The following is a 22698-nucleotide window of genomic DNA, read 5'->3' as shown; positions in this document are numbered from 1 at the left end:
GGGCTGTGGTGCTGCCTTTACAAATGTAGTGCAGCTATACCAATATATTATATACATACAATTGCAGTAATTTAATTTTAACAGCATTTTGCTGCTTGATGATTCGTCTGGCCTCTGGAGACACTGTAGAAACTAGTCTAACCAGCTCTATAACATGCAGAATTGTGCCACTATCAACCCTAGTGTGCCATGCATTTAATTTAACAGCTCCCATGTGTTTCAAAAAAATATAGTAGTAATAATGCCATTGTAATATACCGTAGATGTGTAAGCGTAACAGTTTTAAGTTGACATATAAATAGAAAACTGGCAAAATGTATTATACCCATAGCGTCTCAGCAGTGGTGGGTTAGCATACAGTACATGTTAGCGCTGTAACAATGTGCTTCTATAGATCTGTGTGGATGAACAGCGCACGTCACTCACCAGGTCCTGGTTGGAGCTGGCCCTCCCTGTGCTGAGCTGGAAGTAGCTCCAGCCGACGAGCAGAAGCAGGAAGAGGGGCAGCATGAAGAGCTCCCAGTGCCACACCGTCACCAGGAAGATCTGAGGAGACAGGACGTGACAGTATAGAGCATAGCACATCACACACCCTCTCAAATCTCAACAAGCCTCTTCCCACAGCAACATCTATAATGGTTTTTACCCCCCCAATCCCAAATCTCATGAAAAGCACAACAGACTGTAAAGCCACTGAGATCTACAGCCGATGGCAACAGATTTCGCTCTTAGTGGTTTGAAAGTAACAGACATTTGGGGACAACTTTTAATATCTTCAAATCCTATTTATATCTACCAATAACACAACACTGGCAAAGTGCCTTACTGCTGAACAGAAAGTATGACATGGGTAGGCATGGTATGCTGTCTTTTAACTAGCACATCAAATCCTCTTAGACTCGGAGACAGCAAGGCTCTCTGACTATGCACATATGGCAACTGGAGGAGCATTTGCAACATTTACCCCCTCCATGGTGATGATACTGAGAAAAGCCAAGACCCCTGGTAGAAATAAGATGGATCACACTGAATGCATAATCCCTCATAATTCTGTAAAGGAGTGGTGCTAAGCACGTTGCACAACACCCACTGCATTTCACAGCAGAGCACTAATTGGTCGGCTGCATTTAAACCCATTTAGTGACAGCCTAATGAGTCTGTCTCCAACTGAAATTATCAGGAATGTGTGAGGAGGATCACACCAGCAGGTTGACAGGGATGAAATAAAAACGTCCCCCACAGCAAGTTGAATCTTAAAATCTATTATAGTGTGATTATGTGCCAATACATCCAACATATGGTCCTCTCTCATTTAGCGCATATACTGTATAGAATGTGCGTTCTTCTTATATTCTACATTTGCTATAACTACTGCATCATTTGTATCAGTTACATTCATTTTAATTAATTCACCAAGTTTTTATTCTTTGGCAAATTTTGTTTGTTTCAAAACTTTGAGCATCACTGCTATGCTAAACCACTGCTGGTGTGTGATAGCACAGTGCAGTCTGGGCTCAAAGAGCTGGAGGCTGCTTGGAGTAGGAACAATATGTTAGAGTTAAGCCTGAGACAGGATGTGAAGCACTGGGGCCTTCAGGCCTCAATAGCAGGCCTGTGAACAGCAGACTGCTCCTGTCATAGCAACCATGCAGAGTCCGTGCATGTTGCTCTGGGGGCCAGCCTACCTACTGCCACACCAGGCCTAGGTTCAAATGGCCACCAGGGAAACGTGAACCATGAGTAATGCACGCAACACTGTGGCCCGACTGCCTTAGGCTTCGCCACTGTACCGCTTGTTATCCTTCAATACAATCTGGGAGATGGTGGGTGAACAAAAGCAATGCGCAGAAACACGGCGGGACGACCAAGATGTAAAGAAATAATATGAACAATATGTTATTGTTATTTTCCTATAACAGCTCATTTGAATTATACAGCCGCAAACTAGAGCTGGTGGGGAAAAAAAGGTAAACAATGAATATGCATGATGTGCAGAGGTAGCTGCAGTGCATCTCCTCTCGGTTATGAATAACCTACGTCATATGTTGTCACCTCAGTTCCCATGAGGCTATTCTAAAGCGACGCTCTCCTCACCCCAGAGGAATTCAGCTGGCTGGTGGACAGGTAGCCTGTCATATCTCCAGCATTCTCATAAAAAAGGAAAAAGAAAGGGGGGAAAATGTGCCTGGAAACTGACATGAGCCCAGCAGGAATGTTGAACCTCCTTGCCCTCCCTGCAAAAGCTGCTACATTAACCACTAAAGTCTAATTGCTTGGTCTCTGTCTCCCTGTGCAAGTCAACAGAGGGAGCCAATTCATTTCCGCCCAGGGAGCCGGCAGAGAGAATCTGTCACAGGTATTCATAATCGCCCACTAATGCAAATTTCTGCTCACCGCGTTCTGGCTCAGTGGACAAGATAAAAGCCTACAGAAATACAATGCCTTGTGTCTAAACTGAGTGCTTAAATGAGGGTATAAACCAAAACTGTCAGAAATATCTTCTCAATTCCTCCCTCATGGTATGTCAGCCCATGTGTGCAGGATTTACATGCTTTTTTTTTTTAACACTAATAAAAACGTTACAGAGAAACATCTGGGAAAAGCTCTCAGATTCCTTCACTCAGGTGCACAGACTGAGACTTTGCCGTCAGATATCCCTCAGTAATGAGCAGAGGCAGGACTATACCTTTCCCTTGTCTCCTCACATTCTCCAGAGCTTCTGTGAAATGGAGACGGAACTAATTCCCCGCTAAGTGGTTTATGTTTTATTAGCAAGCAGCTGAGTGATTAAAGGACATGTCGGACAAAGTGCAACCTTTCAAGCGTAAGTGTAAATTTGTATAGAAAATAATCCACATTTTAATTGCCGTCAAAGTTAGGCTCCATTTCTGTCTTGAGGGCCTGACTGCATTTTTTTCTCCATCCGTCAACAAATTACACATGACAAGTAAAACCTTAAACCTTTAAACACTACAATGCTAATATGTTACATGGGCGGTAAAGCATTCATTTATTTAACCAAAAGGACATAAAGCAACAAACAAAAGCAGGGGAGGCAATAATTAATGATATACCTTGAGCATTTAGGTTTACACACAGCAGAATTGGATAATGAACGACTTGTAATTGAACAAGTGTTAGTATGTATGTCTGGGAGGAGTGTCTCTAATGTAGGAAACCTCCCTTGACAAACACCATTTAGCTGAAAAATGTCTGTATGATTATGCACGGGGTGTCCAGGGGGAAAAAAAAAGAATGAATTAATAAAACTATTAGCGCACGGTGGAGTAGGTGATGGAGATGCACTCTCCTTAGCCACCTGTAAGCGCCTGGAGAAGGGGCAACCCTGGGCAGAGCAATTCTGCCAGCAGGGTTAAGAACAGCCTGACAGATTTGTTTTATAGTGCCATTAATATGATTCCGCTAAATGCATTCTGCGCCTTCTCATGCAGATCCCCTGGCCAGCAGAATCCAGCACCTAATAATAAAGCACTCAGCGATTAAAAGTGTGAATAAAAAAACTTAAAGCTGAGCAAGCATGGCAGCTCCCACCACCCACACTCTCCCAGGAGGGGGAGAGATCGTAGCAGGAACAAAGGGACAAAGACACCCTCACTAAGAGTTTCTACCATCCTGTAAATTGATTAATAGAGGAGGGGGTGGCCCAGTCTACCAACCCAAACTACTGACTGGCAGACTTAACACCAGACTGCAAGGCTGCCAAACACTCTCCTTATACACTACAGCAGACAAGGGGCCGTAAATACAGGCATCACATAACAGCATAGCAGACATAATACTGCGGATGAGCCAAATTAGTGTAATGTTATAGCATATGGGGCCATACAATTACATTACCGGTGCTGTAAAAAAAAAACATAACGAAGTGAAAACTCTCTTTCCCCTATCATTTATTATGTGGTAGATTTAAAAAAAAATACCCATATTTTTTAAAACTATCCACAGTCCAAAAACAGAGAGGATTTAATCTTGGCTGTATCTACACTATTTCTCTTCAGTTGCACTCCACTTGGAAAGCTAAACAAAGCGAGGAGAGCACCAGCCAGCATTATGAGGGTCAGTCATGGGGGCTGTGGATGGATGCCAGATTACGTGAACATATACTGAAAGAGTTTAACAAGACTGACTACAGGCTGCAGGGTTTGTGTATGTGTGTGTTTGTGTATGTGTGTGTGTGTGTGTGTGTGTGTGTGAGAGAGAGAGAGAGAGAGAGAGAGAGAGAATCTATGTGTGTGCATACACAGACACAGAAGTATGTGGAATATAGCAAAAATACAAAAAATATAATAATAAATAAAAAGCGGGTACAAAATCTTGCACAGTCTTCGCTCTGATATAGATGTACTTTTTCTGGGTGAAATCAAGGGCAGCAAAAATTAATCTGCATTACTTCCTCAATTAAAATACAAAAAAGAGATTAATAATGAATCAAAGGCGCAAGTGGCAGCTCAGCTCACGCAGGTTTTTTTTTTTTTTTTTTTGGAACAGAGTCTGGCTGAGGGCTTATGTTGGGGACGGCAGCGGCAGGCTTTAAAGTAGCTGTAAACGCAGAGCAATGAGACATGTAATTTGTGGTGAGCTTGGGCCAGTGTGGGGACAGGCTTTCAGGGGGTGTCGGAGGCAGAGGAAGCACAGATAAGATTTCTCTTCGGGGCAGGTAGAGTGTGTGGGCAGCCGTGGCGCTCTGAGCTAACGCTGAATAAATATTTCACATACGCTCAGCTCAAGTCTTATCGACTGGGGAGAGAGAGAAGAGAGAGAGAGGGAGAGAGAGGAAGAGGGGGAGAAAGAGAGAGAGGCTGCATTCTACTGAGAGCAATAAAATGGGGAATCTCATCTCCCTCTTGAGCGGGGCTAAATCAGCTGTAGCAGCTCTGGAGTACAATGCAATTTACAATTCTTTTTTTTTTTTTTTTTAAATCAAATACTGATATACAAGCCTTGATATTTACTTAGTTACCAAGTTAGTTAGGTAGCTAGTTTTGTGCTTGTTTTTTTTTCTTTCATCAATAGCTTCACATTTAAATGAAAACCATAAACAAGAAAAAAGTATAGATTTTAGTAATAAATCCATACCTAAATATAAACATACACATCTATATTCCTAAACTAATTTCAAAACTAAACAATAAAAAATAGTATAACATAGTGTACTTCTGATCTAATTTGAGTGAATTAAGTGTTGACTAATTATTCTGACTGGTAAACAGAAGGTTAGCCACTGGAGAATGATAAGAAAACGCCACAGCTTGTAAGGATGCATGCAGAGTGCAGTGCAATAGTGATAGCAGGCTCTTTATCAAAGCGCTGAGGAAGAGCAGCCGTGCGAGGCAGAGCATTAGCATTTGCTCAGAGGGCCAGCGCTGGCCGTTGTCTCCCCGCCTGTCTGACACATGCCAGGGCCAGAGCAGCGGCAGTGCGGGGCCGGAGCGGGGCGGTCAGCAGGGGCCCTGTGGTGCCTGTCAGTGGCGGCTACTCTGACCCCGCGCTCCGGCACTGGCCACGAGTGTTTAATCCGTGTCGGGAGCGTTAACACTGAGCGACCTCCTGGGTGACAGATCTGCCATGCGAGCCTTTTCCCCTGAGGAGGCGGGGAGGGAGTGGCGTGGACTCTCTCTCCCTGTCAGCTCGGCTCACACGCACGTTAACGTGCCGGGGCCGAGACCGGCCCCACAACAGCCACACACAGGGGCGGACAGGTCGCCGGCTCAGCTGCCCGGGGAGAGGTGTCCTCTGTGACTAGGAAGGTGGCGAGTGTGTTAGAGGCAGTCATTACGATACGGCACACACAATGGGGTTAAACACAGAGCACACTTCATCTAGGCTGGAAATAAGTACAATATAAAACACAGTGCAACAGAGGCACAGACTAAACCGTGCTGCTGACAGTTATTTAGTGCACTAGGCTATTATTCATCTAAAGCCACTTTATTTGTTTATACTTAGAAATTACCTTGCGCTACTTTATAACACTGAATGGCAGTGAGTTTGGTTGGATTATATTGAATCAAATGTGTCCATGTCCTAAAACATACATACATATTTAAAATGGGCACGGTTTTATAGCCCTAATGAGGTGAATATTAACAGAGAAAGCTTGTTAATCCCACTAATAAGGGGACATGCTTCAAGGTTACATATTCGTGCATCCAGCAAGCCTCAAGAGCTATTAACTGACACACACTGAATAACACTATGTCAAATCAGAAGGCATTGCTGAGCAGTTTGCAGGTACTCATAGCCTATCATTTAATAATTAATAGATTTCTCACTATTTTCAAAACCATGAATACACACATACACACATCACTATCGCTGCCATTTTTTTTAAATTTTTTTTTTTTATCCTAGACACATTCCCACCGCACACTCTGTGAGAACTCCCACAGCCATGGAGATGGAGAGCATAACCCCCATGAGACTGAAGAAACCCACTCCTTTAAGGCCTCCAACTTTTTCAAACAGAGAGAAAACAGATGCAAAGCAGAAACAAGAAGACAATTCACAGGCGTGCACACACACACACACACACACACACACTGCACACACTGCTCTCTCACTGCTCTCACAAAAAGCACGGCCGCGCTGCATTGCAGTAAACCCCCCAAACGGGCAGATCCAAGACCCACAAAACATCTCATTTTCAGGGACAGTGTTAACAAGAACAATTATGACAACTCTGATTATGGCTTTGATCTTGGCTGTGCTGGTGTTCTGGTTAATGGCCCCAACTGCCACGGCTCTACACAGGTGGTCTCCTGAGACCTCTGGAGCCAGATCTGACCCTGTCCTGCCCTCATCTGGGGAGACGATGATTCTATCAGCCCAAAAAAAAAGAGTCCGTTGCAGCTGCCAACTGTGTTTACAGCTGCACCGCATCAAACATTCATCAAATGCCATCTTTACAGTCTGTGATGTGAGGCAATCAGCATTTCACAGGCTGTCAAATGATGTCTAAAGCGGTTGCTACCTGGCAGTGTCAAAAAGAAAATGGTTCAAATACTCACATAAGGTATACAGGTTTCTTTCTAGTCTAACTCCTGACAGATGAGGTACCTCATATGTTAAAATATTAATTCTACTTAAATACTTAAAGCGGTCTAATGACAGCAAAGCTCCAAATCAGCTTTCAAGTGTAAATGATCCCTTTTCTTTTTTTAACTTTCATCCATTTCATCTAAATCAAAATTGTTCTCAACTTTAAACTTCTGAAACAGATTAATTTGGCTGGCTAATACATGCTCATTTAGCTTTTTTTTTTTCTTCTTCTTCTTCTTTTTTTTTTTTTTCTTGGGGAGAAACTTGTCTCTCTCGGTCTAATGCACAGAATGGAGGATTTCACTCCAAGTTGTTCCCACGAATGGTTCCTGTTGGGAAAAGTAACTGATCTCCTCCACCTCCGTTCACATTTCCAGCAGTGCTATAGCTCCATCTACAGGTCCCATCCTTGTCTGCAGCAAAGAACTCTGGGTGACCCCTCTGCAGTCACTGCTGATGTATAGCACATTCATCTCGCTCAGTCTTAGTGAAAAGCACATCTAAAGGCCGTTATTTTATGAAGATTTTAGCTGTCACATTTTCTCTCTCTCAGAGAAAAGAACATGCTGTTGTCAAACTCTTGAAAAGTGCAGATCCTAGGCTCATTACTGTAGCATAAACAAGCAGAGAAAAAAAAAATCAAAATTTCTTGTTTGTATTTCCGTTCACTGATGAAGATGTTTATGAGGATTTGCCAGAACTTTGTTTAAACGCGTGAGAAAGATTTTTCTTTTTTTTTTACATTACCTAATTAGAAAGGCACTATTTTAAAACTGCAACCCATGGGTGGAAAATCGAAGGCAACTTCAAACAGTGTGGACTTTGCTTGCTGAGGAGATTGCACAATCAAAACAAGTAACCTCCAGCACCCGCAAACAATGACAATACTGCAAGACTTTCCATTCTTTACAGATTTTCCTCTCACACAATAATACTCAATGGCAGCATAATGCCAAATGAGCCATCAATCTGGAACTCATCACTGTGCATGCCCAATTTATATCTTCCTGAATGCAGTTTCTGATTGCCACTCATGAGGGGAAAAGTTATCTTGCTATGAGAATGCGGAAAAGTCTCCAAAAAATTCATCCATTTCTTTCTTTTTTTTTTATTACATTCCCATCCACTTGGCCAACGTGAAACAGACCAATGATCTCTCACGCAAAATTTGAATATCTTACACACCACGCACCAACAACCACTTCATAATGCATACATGAATCTACATAAACAGGATAGAAATATAGACTGCATGCTGTGCGGAGGTCAGAGAATTGGCCTGCGGGACTGAGTGATATAATGGCTAAGTATTCCTGGTAAAGCACTACGGAGGCATCCCGCAGTCCCAGTAGAAACCACAGCAGCAGTAATGCATTACAGGATGTATATGGTGTAAAACGGTAGGACTGGTCTGCCTGCTTGATAAATAATGTATTGTAATGTATATTAAAGCTAGACCCACCGCTGCAGCGGTTCCTACCGGCATACCCCGAGAAGCCTAGCGCTGCCTGCCACTGTAGAAAAGAGCAGACACTAGTGGTATAATTATGCACATCTGAGAGGCAAGCAGAGGCCATCTGTCAATGTCTGAATCAGTTACCTTATTACCACTGCCTAAAGATATAAATATAGGAGTGGGAGCTGCTTTCATTAAGGCGCATGGTGGCATGCTGCTTCAGACAGCTCCGAACACTAACTTAATTGCAAATGATGACTTGGAGGAGGAGGAGTGGCTGTGCTGTGGCCGGGCAGGGGCAATAGTGTGTGTAGTGGCATGGCACCAGGCTTGTAATGAGAGTCAGTCAAGGCCTTGTGGCTGCCCTCTCCTTTCACACGTCTGTCTGTTTGCAGCCTAATTCAGGATTTTTTTCCTTTCGCTATCAATCACGGGAAATATTCGTATGCGATTTACATGTTTGGCTGTGCAGTTGGTCGTTGGGAATGTAATAAATCATTGAAAACGAGAACCTTTCGCTCGTTGAACTCTCAGTCTGCTGATGAGTGGGTGATGAACACGCAGCGGCTGATTCACTCTCTCTTTGGGCGATTCTCACCATGCACCTTCGACACTTACACTATTTGAAGCACACCTCGTCGCAGACAAAGGCATACTCCAACTACTGTTACTGTCTGCTTTTAAAAATAACAACCGGTGTGCTGGTGTTTAGTCTGAAAACAGAGCCGTTTTTTTTTTTCAAACAGAAAGACAGGAGCATGGCAAAGTAGCTATAGTTACACAAGTACACATCGCAAGAATTATTCACTTCGCTAACAAGGAGCACATGACATACACCTGACGAACGTGAGGTAATTTCATCACTGGGAGCCATTAGACTACAGTAACGCTGATCATGATCAAAATCGCGTGTGTGTGTGAGAGTCAATCCTTCTCCTTCCTTCTAAGATCTCTATTTGTGTGCCGCACTCCTAAACAGCAGGTGGAGTGGAAGTGGAAATGAAAGATTAGAGTGTGCCACCACACACTCCCATCGCCTGCGGAGGATCTAATTATAGGTGGAAGAAGATGGCCCCATCCCGCTGACCTGTCACCTGTCAGCCTGCCTATCCTCCTGCTCTCCTGCCCATATCCCTGCCTGCCTGCTTCCAAGTCTCTCGCTATCTGCCTGCATACGCTGCACCCTACCTAACTGTCTGCCTCTCTCTTTCTGCGCTCCAACTTTCTTTCCCAGATAGTAGCCTGCCTCCCACTCTATCCTTATACAATCGCACGCATTGTTCTCGATCTTCCTGTCTGTGTGTCCGCCTGCCTGTCTGTGTGCCTTGCTGTTCTAAAGGCTGTGATACATTGAGCCTGGCCATTGCCTGGGGGGATTTGCACCTCAGGATCAGTGAGAAGGGCTTATAGAATACACCAGGTATGAATTGCATGTCATCCTGAGACAGAGCAGACAGAAGAAAGGCGGTGAAAGAGGAGTTCTTCACACACCCTGTCTGTGACCGCTTCCTCACCCTGACACGGCGCTGGCAGGGCTTTCATGGCAAGTGTACGCTCTTAATCATGACATTACATGTGCTGTACGGAGGGGGATTCACAGGGTGATTTAAGATTATTTAAGCTTAGGACCTTAGATCACATACCCTCATTAAAAACAGCTAAACAGAGACATTTAAACAAGGTTCAAATCTCGGAGGCAGACTGTCACTCCTCCACCCAAGGAAGCCGAGACTGTGATCCTCCTTACACCGTCCCCCGGGTTACGAGGCTTTGCTAAGAAGTCAGATGTACAAACACCCAAGCCCCAGCCCTTCAAATACACTCTAATGTCATCAGAACTGAAGGAAAGCCAAGTGGGGTTTGATTTAAAGGATAAAGCACATCCATCACATACACATTGGAGGAAAACAGAAGGTAGCCATTGTTTTTCATGGGAAAAGGAGCAGCAGAGAGAGAAAATGGCTAAAGCAAAGATAGTCTTCAACATCTAATTCACATAAAATGAAAGAGTTAAAACTGGGCTGCAGTGAAATGGGACAAAACTTGTACGCCCCAAGGCTTAAAGCGAGTTCATTAACGTGAGGCAATGACTTACCAGAAAGGCTATTAGACTCCGTTGCGTGCTCTCCCATTGAAAACAGCTTTTAATGTACTGTAACGTGTACAGAACTGCTGTGCTGATTTTGCGAACCCGATATATATTCTGGGCAAGAACCTAATGGGAAATAATTGGAACAAAACACCAGTTAGTATCTTTTGATACTGGACATAATGTTTATGACTTTGCAATCAGGTTGATTCAGCTTTACAATCCCTTATTTGCTACTATGTAGTTTGATGTTTAAAGCCAATTAAACTAATTAGTTTGACTATGACCAATCCAAACTATGACCATGTGCAGCTTTGTTGTGGCCACATTATTAGTGGGTTGTGAGGGGAACATTCTGGCATTTTTTTTGCTACTCTGGTTTCTATTATGTGTATTGGCATAATGTAGTGAATAACACTAAAATATCAATAGAAATAACCTTTTTGGAGAATTTTATGTTTTCCTCCATGAATTTTGTCTCCTTTGGTTGGAAGGATCTGACACCGGCTCTGACCTGGGAAAAGATGTAATGAAAAAACAAAAAAAAAAAAAACAAAACACTTGGTCTTAGCCTATACAGCAAATTATTGTATTAAAAACTCAGTATGCATCTAACAGAATCACCATATGATATGGAGAAGTTCCACTTTTCATATTTAGCTTGATCCTTACTTTGTTATAGATAACATCCAGCACCAGTGTGATCGTCCCTTTGGACAGCCTTCCCAAGTCTTCTTTCTTCAGGAACCGACAAACCTGCTGTCCATTCTGAACCTTTTGCATTAGGATTTGAAATATAATCTATAGCATCAATAATCATCATAGGACATTTTGTGGATGAGAAATTCAGGCCTTTACAAACTAAATCATATCACAGCGGTAACCTACTGGATGATCACAATCAAACTTACAGTCAGTAATGGGATCACCACTTTCCCCAAAAAGTTTGGGGCTTTGTCTCCATTCCCATCAAGGACAGTGAATTCTATCACATCGTGGATGTCCTTGATTGGGCTGTAACATCAGATTAATACATAAGTTATCCACATTTATCTATATAAAAAACAGCATATTTATGGTGGATGGTGATGGTATTTACTCACAATGTAAAGACTTTGTTCCACTCTGGATTGAGGGTCTTGTGGATTGTCTGAGTTTGAAGCCTGCTGTTACCGAGCTCAATAACACAGAAGGGGTCGCTTTTTCCTGCAAATGACAAAGCCGTGTTATTATTTAATCTAAAAGGAAGGCCACGACCATGAGGAACACAATCAGAGAAGTGAATTTCTGCTCCACATTACCGTTGAGGTCTGCTGCTGGAAGATCTGTTGCCTTTATAACCTTGACCTGAAGGAAGCCGACCTCCTTCACACTCTTGTGTGAGTTCTTTAAGCGCTGCAAAAAGGAATGTGATGAAGTCATCTTTATTCAAAACACTTTCTGTGAAGATGGTTGAAGTAATAATCTCCCACACAAAATTGTATTCTTAGTGCCCAAAATGTACCAGAATTATTTTGTTATTATTGAAATAATTGTCTGCCACTACTTCATAAAATCAATTGCATTCCTTCTAACTGAATCAAGTGATATTAGAATCCTTAGTAAATCCTGAATATGGGCTGAAGATGGGCTGTTGGTGGTGACAGAAAAATCCTTATATTTATGCAAAAAAAAAAAAAAAAAATATATATATATATATAAACACAACACACTGCAATCAATTTACTTGAGTTTACAGACGTGACCGGGTGCTGAATCTCTCAATATATGAACCAATAAATTGTGTGGCAAATAAATATACATAAAGGTGTGCTGTCCAGTAATCTTTATAGAAAAGAAAACAAAAAAAAAAACGAACAAATTTCTCCACGATTGCGTCTCTCTCATCAGGCTGCTCCAGCGGAGCTGTGTGGATGTCAGAGATGGAGACGCCGCAGCAGGGCCTCAGAGTGACCAGGAACACCAGCCGGCCCTTTCCTGGGTCCAGCACATGGGTGCAGAGCTGCCTCTCATTCACTGGAAGTCTGGATATGTCAGTCTCAAACCTGAAACACATTAAGGGAAATAGCTCCACTGAAACACATCAAGTCTACTTGTCCTATGGAGGAGCAAATGTGAGCAAAATTAACACTACCCAGCAGGACATACTCACATCCCCCATGATTCGTCACTCTTCCTCCCTCTCTTGGAGTACACCTCCACCTGCAGAGGTTCCTGGTTATCTTCAAACTGATTGAAGTCAAACTGCTCTCTCCACTGGGGATTGGCCTGAATGCATAGGTTCTGAGGGCGGTAAAGCCACAGATTCAGCACATACAGTAACATGGAAACACACACGCACACGCACACACACGTTGATGCAATGTCAGGTTTAATGCATTGTCAGACTGAGCAGTCCCTGCATGACAGGTGGATTAAGTCTTCATTCAGTCCAACCAGAACGAGGCAGGAGAGGAGAAGGAGAGGTTGGTGGTGTGTGTGTGTGTGTGTTTGTGTACGTGTGTCTATTTGTGTGTGTGTGTGCTTGTATGTGTACACCTCGGTAGCCACTCTGGGATTGTAAACACTGACAGCTTCCAATTAGAATCAGCTTTGTTCAACAAACAAACAAGCAGAGAGGAAAGCAGAGAGGTTTACAAAGAAATGACACGACAACACAAGACAAGTGCACCGTAGAATCATCAGGGGGGAGGCCAACAAGTAGAGGTAGATGAACAGGGCATGCTGGGTATGCAAATGAAGGCAGTGAAGCCCAGCACCTGAAGCACGGGGAGACGCGAGTGGCAGCCATGCCCAGTCTAATGAGCTGCCTCTGCCATGGCCCAGTGAGCCAAGGTGGAGGTGAGTCACTGACAGGCACCTGCTGAGAGAGAAGCGGGACGGAGAGAGATAGGGGCTGGGAAAAAAAGACTTAGATGAAGTACGAAGAGTAAGACCTGAGAAGACATGAAAAAAAGACAGAGGAGCATGAGAAAAGGGAGTGTGGGAGAAGAAGTGAAAGAGAAAAACTAGTAAAGAACAAGGCCAACCTTGCTCTTGTACTTCTGATCACCCAGCCGGAAGCGGACGTAGATGTCCCCATGGCCGTACTGCGGCAGGTCCTGTCCCTCCACCAAGGTGATACCGTACACCCCGGTCCACAACTGGTTCTTCAGCTGACTCTTCTGCATCTCGGCTGTGCGCTGGGATGGTGTCACCGGTTGGACCTGGTTCTGTTGCGGGGCACAAATACACAGAGACAGTTACTGTTTTTTTATATGTGGAAACCGTGTGTGTGGAAGCTCTGCGCGCTCCACTCTGTTTACCTGCTCCTGCCTCAGCCTGGCACCTCATCATGTTCATAGAGTGCATGAAAGTAGGACAAGGGTTTACACTATACAGCACATCTCTGTTGGAGCACATTAGCACATCTCTACTGACAGGCAAGCCACACCACGGACGCTCCTGGAGAGAGAGGGAGAGAGGGACGTCAGCGAGCCGCCAGATGTCCCTGGCTGTGACAGTCCCACTCATCACTGGCTCCCAGACTGAGTGTGGGGAGGCAGGACACTTGGCATACTGCACTAGAGACAGCAGGCAGCAGTGAGTAATGATGCAAACCACATAGCTCTCTCATCAGCAAATTATGCATACATGCAGTATGTATGGCCAGCATATATGTTTACTGTATGTTGGCATATTCTTCCAATTTTAATTTCACCCGCAGAATGCTAAATCTCGGTGTACAAAAATGTTCCTAGTCCTAAATCTTAAATCCTAAAGCGGAGCTAAGAAATTAACAAAAATGTTCTGCATATGAGAACTCTCTGGAATCAAGGACAGGCCCAGCAAATAATCCACTACTCCTGCCGTGTGTCACAGAGGGAGCGAGGGAGAGGGGCCTTGATATGTTTCCATGTGTTAGAGTTCCCGTGAGGCCGGGCGGTGATAGGCCAGGGCTGTAAAAACAAACAGCAGAGAGGTTGTGTAGGGCTGACTGTAATTAAAGAGCAGGACCGTAATCTGCTCTTGCCTCTTTGATTGCCCGGCTCCTTCGGCTGCCCCGGCCGACGCTGCTTCAAACAGCCCCGCTACGACTCCCCTGCCACTCCGGCCCCTCCTCTTCACTACGGGGTCACAACCCACATTGCCACCCAATCCGGAGGGGATCAAAGCACATCTCAGGGACCTGAATTAACATGGAATACCACAGGCACAGCCCTATAAATATCACCCCCTTCAAAAGAAGAGGAACAGAGGGAGTGGAGGAGCGATATAAAACAGGCCTCAGCCAAGTCATCCCAAGTGTTTATCTTGGACACATTTCTATCTCAGCGGCCAATAAAACAATTCCACTTAACTGTAAGTGGCCCCTAAAGAGAATCTATTCCTGGTCCTAAAAGGGCTGTGCGATTGCTTCCATATGGTGGGACAGCATGGGGACAAGCAGGACGAGCTCAGACCCAGGTCCATTTGGCTGGTACCTCGGCTCTGTCCATCCACAGCTGTGATATTACATCCTAACATCTGGGTTATTGCCCGCTATGCCTGGGAATTATCAGCCTTGCCGATCTTAGGCATCCCACACTGGCAACATGCCTCAAACAGCAGAGGCCCCCCTCCTCTCTCCCATACGCCCCCCTCCTGTTTGAAACACTATCACACAGCAGAGTTTTACTTAGGCACTTGCCATTCCCTGTCTCCGTGGTGGTAACACAGAGGGAGAAAACGATGTTCGGAAAGAGGGGGAGTGGAGCTGCAAGAGCTGTGTATTCAGCACCTCCAGGATAGGTGTTAAATGCAATAAGATATTGTACGTTTGTCAAAAATGAAATGGAAAAAAAAAATGGCATTGTTACATTGTTAAATTAGCACTGTGATTTAGGCAGCAGAACATTGTGTAGAGTCCCATCACACATTTCTGTCTCCCTCTGAGTCCCTTTAACCATCTGTAGTGGATAACCTACAATGTGTATGAAAATGGCTTAATTCCTTTGTCATCTAATATCAAATTGAGATTGTCTTCTGGACCATCAAGAGACTGAACAGTGGCAGATGTAGTGACTATATAGGTGTGAATATAAACCCACAGCTACAATCACTGCAGTGCGAGTCCCAAACAGCAACCCTCCTATTTCACTCTGAATCTAATTACAGCTACAATATATTGAATACCGCTTGAAAAGAGATGGAACTTTGTTTACTACAAAACCCAATACTGTAGTATAATACTCATCTAAGGGTTCTTTCAAGACAACATATTCTGTCAATATCAGTATTTTTACAAACTTTGATTACTATGTAATATTGTTCAATACTTTTTTTTTTTTTTGCAGCAAATGATATACCACTGAATATAATATGCATTGCAAAAAAGGTTCGCTATAAAACCACAAAAGAAATAGGCTGTGCTGAAACCAAGGTTACACACAAAAGCCGGAGTCCTGGGCGTACACCTCATTCTTTGTTGTACTATAGTACAGTGAGCTACTGCCCCCTAGTGCTTCACATCAGGGAAACTGTAAGCACAAACATTAAAATGTCAATATTGAACACTGGCATAGTGATTTCATTTTGGATCAAATTTGGAAATGCTAATTTAAGAGCAGATGTGATAATAACAAAATCCATACCTTATTCTTCCTTGGTGGCCATCTCTGTAAATCAAAAAGAATCCAATCAGCACAAATAATCAAGGGAGAAGTAGAGACAGAAAATTAGATCTACAAAAGCTTCTGGCATCAGAAATACTCTTACAGGGCTTCTCTTGATGGTGGCATCTCTAAACATTAAGCAGATGTCAACGATGATGACTCCCATGTTGTCTTCCTTACTTTTCGGATCATCCAGACGCAGCTCCATCTCATAGGTTCTGCGCAGAGACAGAAAGGTCACGAAAAAGATTAACACTGATGGCCACTTATGGATATCCTAATAATAATCTATTACATTATATTTTATGCCATAAAAATGCACTACTCACTTGTATAATTCGAGATTTTTCAGGGCAATACTGCTGGAACCCATGAACTCATCAGAGGTGCGATTTTTATCATAGACCTGCAACAACATTACAGACACAATTAATTTGACATGTACATTGCAGGCTCCTGTACAACACTTTTGCTGTAGACCAAAGCTGTTTATAAAAAGTTAGTTATCCATTTCTTTCACATAAGATACTGCACTGCCGTTCAAGCAGAGGTTTTTAGAACCGGTGAGAGGAGGCCTACCCGAACCTCGACGACATGCTCTCTGTCTCGCAGAGGGTGGGAGAAGGACTCGTTCCACCGCGGATTCAGGTTTTTATACACCACTTTGCTTTTGTAGAATTGTTTTCCTTCAAGTTTGAATTTCACATACGGATCACTTGTACCTAGAATGAACATGGAAAAAAGAGCAGACCAACAAGACAATGAAGTATAGTGTGACACAAGTGGTAATTAACATAAAGTGTTATGTTAACATACGACCACGGTGTAAAAACACTGATCTCATAGCAATCTATGGTACAAATGAATTATCTAATGCAAACTCTGTTTATTTCACGCGGAACATATTGTCACTCTTAAAAACATACACGGTGCATGAGAACACACACATGCACACATATTATACACACCCTTCCCCCATGCTGGTTAAATCAAAGAGCTGCTGTGTGAGACTGAAATATGTGAGGAGGAGGTGCGCCCCACATCTACTGGCAAAAACAGAGGGATGTAGCTGTTTAATTGTGAAAGAGTAGAAACACTCGCCAGCATGAGGCAACCAGAAACCAAAATCTAGAAGCAACCAGTGTTAATCTCCCAAGCCTGTTAAGAAAGTCTGTCTGCGAGTGGGGTGGGGGTACGGGACTTCTTTGTCTCTGCCATGGCATGCAGATTGGCCAAAAAATGAAAGCCAGTCCCATGCCTTCATTTGTATAGGGGAATAAAGGGGTGCTTGAGAGAGCCTGCAGGGAGGCTTGAATCACATGACAAAGGCCCTGTGGGGATGGGCTGTCAGGCCTGTCAGCTCCCCACTCCAAATGAACATCTCGCAAAGGCAGGCAGGACCCACAGCAGCTCCGCCCTGCCAGCCTGTGACAGGGAAACCTCCAGGCAACTTGACAGGAGGAGAATGTGGCAGCTAGCAAGGAGAAAAGCTCTGGCATGACTGAGAACGGTGACGATGGAAATTAATGGGAAAAAAGGGGAGAACAAAAACCGAGGAGTGGGGGCTGGTGGCGTGGGTCCTTTCAGAATATGTAATGACAATGTATGCCATTGGTGAGTCTTTGGCACGGTGTTGATTGTTGGGCAAACAGTGGAGAGACAGGGGGCGTGTGGGGATTGCATCATCGTGGTGCCATCTTGTCAGGGAAAGTAAGGTCTCAACTAGCAGGGAGTAGGGCACTGGGCTTGGAGGATCTGCTGCCACCATGCAGGGCGGAAAAAAAAAACTGAATCATTCTGTGAGCAACATCCATTTACCATTCCTCTTTAAGATGACTTCCCAGTTCCACAGGAGCTAGTCCAAAAAAACAAAGCTTATGTAGCCTAATGGTTTAAAAGTTCAATGAAATAAAACAGATCTAGCTTTGATATATTATCTCATATCATACATTTCTGCCAGGAAAATGCAGCTATGTCAGTCTAAAATGACCAGCATAAATCTTTGACTTTAAGTAATATAGGATATACAAATAGTCTGAAAATAGCCATAAATAGTCAGTAAATAGCCATAGTGCCTGAGGTCATGAGGCCAAACATAATGCTTCTCTAATACCGTGGTTCCACTTGTGGACACTCGAGGTCGCTGCTTTCCCAAAGTAAACCCTGTAGGGTCTGTTGGGCCTCAGGGAAGGGTCAAGAGGAGCATGAAGAAAAGACAGATGGAGGTTTGTATTTGACACTCTCTCTCCCCTCTCTCTTGCTCTCTCTCTCTCCCTCTCTCTCTCTCTCTCTCTCACAGATCAATATCTTGGAGTCACTGGGGACTCAATTCTCAAAAGAAAACTCAGTTAAGAATAACAATGGACTCACATGTGTTCAAATCTAAACTATCTTTCACAGTTCATATCAGATTGATTATCTGGATATAATACAGTTACCACAGTATGGATTAAAATGTACCACTTTAAATCAAGCATGCTATACAATTAGAATAATAAAGATATCTTAAGATTTCAACACTCCTCTAGAAGATGACAACTTATAATTACGGGTGAAAAATAAATGTGGAAATAGGATACGTGTGCTGCCCACACATAGCCAAAAATACACTAAATACACAGGTACTATTATCAAACTAAAATAATTCATTTTTTAAAATAATAAAAAAAAACATGGTGCCCAAATCAAAATCAGTTTTGATTCTAGATTTACTCTACACAGCTGCATATAATGTATATTATAGCCATCTGAGTGCAACAGCATTTCTTTTCCTTTTTTATGGGAAAAAATAAATCCCTCACTTTCAACAGGAAAAATAAAAAAGATGACAATCATTTAATCATTTATCATTTAAACAAATATCTGTTGTTGTGTATGCTAGTTTCATCTCTTGTGAAAGCCATGATAACTCTATTTATGTCAAATCTCCATACCACAGGCTTTGTTTCCAGAAAGCCCATCAGTTATGAAGTGAGGAGTTAGGGACACTATATAATGAATCAAATGTTGGAATGCATCAGCTATCATTTCAACTGATATACCATTTCGATGTCAACCTATTGAATGAGGTACAGTATGTCAGCATCTTCTTGTAGAGGCCGTGGGTTCTTTTTTCTTTGTAGTGATTGCCTTATTCTGGTCTCTCTTTTGTTACCAGTGAATGCTTTATTCTGGTTTGACTGCATACCTCTCTAGTAGTTTTTTGTGCATACAACACTTTACAGGAGACCTTGGTTCCTCAAGTAAACAGTAGCATTTATTGAACACATACCATCCTGCCTTTATGCACATGACAGCGCAGCACCAAGACATTTCCCTTTTCTCATTTTCCGCCGTGTGAATGGCATGTACTGTACATAGCCGAATTTGCAAGATGTGTATGTATTTCCAGTGTCATATGAAGGGCCCACTCTTTTGCTGTGGCCAAATGCCAACACACAAGGAACTGCATTCTTTTAGGATGCACGAGAAATCAGACGTGGCATCTACTGATGTACTGATGTACTGGTGGTGTACTGATCCATGCAAGGGTGTTTCAGCTAAACAAATCACCACGGTAAAGGGAACAGTTTGCTTACAAATAATCACATGTCTTCTCAAGATCTGAGAAAGAGACAACCTTTAGTCTTATAGCCTACATCTTTTATAACTCTGTGAAAGACAAGGACCTATGGATCTCCAGCAGATTATTATTTCTTGACCTACCAGAGCGCTTGTTTCTGACTACCAGGTTCCTTCCCTCTTTGAGGTTGATGTTGAGCAGGTATCTCTGGAAAGGGACAGGTGTTGAGACCTCAGGCCCTGCTGTCATAACCTGTTGTGGAGAACCATTCACATTAGTATGCTCTCTCTATGTCAGATGCTCGCCCTACTTCAATGAGCACAGTAGTCCAGTGGGTACTCACAGTGTTGTCGGACAGATCCCGCATGGCCTCGTCAAAGAGGTCATTCTGTTCACTGGATATCTATGTGGGAAAGGGTCATTATAACATAATATTTTAGACTAAAATGCAAACATCTGAATAGTCAAAGTGGGTGGTCACGGTGTGTATTGCTCTGTGGTGCACATGACATTTTCTGGCTGACATAAAAAAAGCTTAAATTGTTGAGCTGTTAATGCATTTCAGGACTTAAATGTTCCTTATTGTTGCAGATAATGTCTCTCAGAGGTACAAAAAGCAATTTGTCCACTGCATGTAAATACTGCTTACTACACTAACAAAACACAAGTGTTAGCCAAAGTGAGATGTTATCAGCTTCTTGGTGTCCTTTTTGTGTTGAACATCACATTGTGTCTCTAACTAGTAAGGCCGGTTTTGGGCTGGTTTCCCTATCAGAGAAGGATCTAAGCAAAAGAGGACATAATGGTTGCAGTTTCAACTATACCCAGGGGCTGTATAAAGTCGAATCCCATGTGCTCAGTTTACATTTAACACCAAAGATCTGTGACATGAGCAGTAGAGAGATTACACTGGGGATATGGATATATAGTACTATATGGCTATATGTAAGTGTTAAAGGGATAAATGGTAATAGAACCACCACTCTAAGCATGGGAGAGGATAAAGAATGTCTATTTCATGCAGTAGAGCACATTAAAGCTCTTGGCACAGCAGCTAAAGAGTGTGAAAAACCAAACCACATCATTTGAATGTGAAAGGATAGCTTGCAAACATTCAAGCAAATGTGACCAACATTAGTGTTTTATGTTTCTCTTATTGTAGTGTTGCTGCATATTATATTAATAACAACTAGTGACATGTTTTCCTGCATAATAATATTAGGGTGATATTTTACATTATTGCTCTTCTCCTCTTGACACTTTTATCAAAAGTGCCTTATAGTACTACAAATGAATACTTTTTTATCTCATTTCTAATTGGTGAATTTAAAACATTTCTGGAAATATAGGGTCGCTGAAATCCTTTAGTTATGGTCACACTAGGGCTTGGATTGGATTGTGCTTGTCTGATCACTATAAAGGGAAATTGCCTTAAATGTCTGTAATTTAGCATAGTGTTTTCTGATATAATCTGTTGATTGTCGAGTTGAAAAACACAGACTTCAAAGAATAGGATCCTCTGACTGTAGCAGTGAAGGAAGTGAGAAGAGCACAGTCATAGCATTGAAACTGACCTCCAACATTTCTTCCTGGGCCTCTTCCAGCTGGGGATCTTCCATGGAGAAGACCTCTGACATGTAGGGATCTCGGTCCAGGTCCTCGGAGTCTGTAGTCCAGGGCAAGTTGACTCGCTCCTCACTGGGGGTCCCGCAGGCAGAGTCCTGAGAGGTACCATCTGCGCAGCTCTCTGCTGGAGTCCCCAAACTGTCTACAGGAAGAGACCACCTATCTGCAGGAACGTTCACTCTGATTGCTGGTGGAGTTCTTCTTTCAGGTGGTGTCTTCATCTGCTCAACTGATGTGGTCTTTTTTTCTATGTTAAGGTTAACTTGGTCTCCAAATGAGTTTGCTCTGGCCAGTGCTCCAACAACCCCTCCTGGAAATGCTTGGTCTGTTGAAGAGTCTTCAATGGTGTGAAGTCTTTCCGTAGACACATTTTCTCTGTCTGCTGAGAGGTTTGGTCTTGGTGCAGGCACTTGTATGTTGGTAGAAACAGATCTTGGTGCAGGTGTTGGTATGTTCCCCTTGACAACATTGGCTCTTTTATCCACTTGTGCATACAATGCTTCTGCTGTCGGGTTCACTTTGCTCTCTGAACTTGACCTTATAGCGTTGTCCACTTCCTCATAGAGGATCTGAGTCTCTACAGGCGCACTTATTCTATTGGCAAGTACAGCTCTATTATCTGTGGGAACTCTGCGCCTAGTTTCTGGCACTGAGTCAGTCAGCTTGTCTGCAAAAAGTGGTCCACTGCTGATCGAACCACTTGCAATGGAATCGGTATCACTCTGACCAGAGGAGTTACCAAAGAAGACAGCATCTGAGGCGGTGGACAGTAAGGCACTCTCTGTAGGAAATGGTTCACTTGGCACAAACCTTAGGTCCGGTACTGAAATACTGCGTCGGTGGGCCAGCCTTTTTCCCTGCTTGCCAAGGGCCTTCTTACCTGGCTTCTTTAGGTTGGGTAACTTAGTTTTCAGACGCAGGTTCTCCAAGAAGTTCTTTTTCTTGGGATCCATCTTGAGTAATATTAATATTGGCTATACCTGTCAGATAAAAAACAACAGTGAAATCAAGATTAATTTGATTTATATGTATGTAGGCTTAACACAAGGCCACAAGGTGTCTTATGAAGATGCATTCCATAGCGATAAGTGCAACAGCCAACTATGGAATGTGCAAAGGAGCTGGCCACTGGCCAAACGTTATGCATATGTCTCCAGGAAAAATGTGTCAGGCCAGAAAAAGCTGGCTATATACACTCAAAAGTGTCACTTCACTTAAACTTTGACCAAAAAATGAAAACTTTTGGAAGGCAAGCATTTACATAATTTTCTAT

General features: G+C 43.1%; 1 protein-coding gene across 1 annotated transcript in view; it reads right to left on the bottom strand.

Annotated features, from left to right (window-relative positions):
• Positions 1-22698, bottom strand: part of mctp2a (multiple C2 domains, transmembrane 2a) — a 34045-nt gene that overhangs the window by 10725 nt on the left and 622 nt on the right. The window contains exons 2-18 of the mRNA XM_071520284.1: positions 21374-22405; positions 20143-20202; positions 19943-20051; positions 16817-16959; positions 16567-16643; positions 16341-16455; positions 16217-16240; positions 13634-13816; positions 12757-12887; positions 12463-12649; positions 11906-11999; positions 11708-11810; positions 11516-11618; positions 11277-11378; positions 11044-11118; positions 10611-10730; positions 427-546 (exon numbers count right to left, since the gene is read on the bottom strand). Coding sequence (XP_071376385.1) covers positions 427-546; positions 10611-10730; positions 11044-11118; positions 11277-11378; positions 11516-11618; positions 11708-11810; positions 11906-11999; positions 12463-12649; positions 12757-12887; positions 13634-13816; positions 16217-16240; positions 16341-16455; positions 16567-16643; positions 16817-16959; positions 19943-20051; positions 20143-20202; positions 21374-22378 — 2751 coding nt within the window. The 5' untranslated portion in view covers positions 22379-22405. The remainder of the gene's footprint in view (positions 1-426; positions 547-10610; positions 10731-11043; positions 11119-11276; positions 11379-11515; positions 11619-11707; positions 11811-11905; positions 12000-12462; positions 12650-12756; positions 12888-13633; positions 13817-16216; positions 16241-16340; positions 16456-16566; positions 16644-16816; positions 16960-19942; positions 20052-20142; positions 20203-21373; positions 22406-22698) is intronic.

The sequence above is a fragment of the Centroberyx affinis genome, unplaced genomic scaffold (assembly GCF_046629955.1).
Source record: "Centroberyx affinis isolate AG114_WGS23_722 - 3 ecotype Tasmania unplaced genomic scaffold, CSIRO-AGI_Caff_v1 ptg000789l_1, whole genome shotgun sequence".
NCBI classification, from domain to species: Eukaryota; Metazoa; Chordata; class Actinopteri; order Beryciformes; family Berycidae; genus Centroberyx; species Centroberyx affinis.
This window is presented reverse-complemented; position numbering and strand designations above follow the sequence as displayed.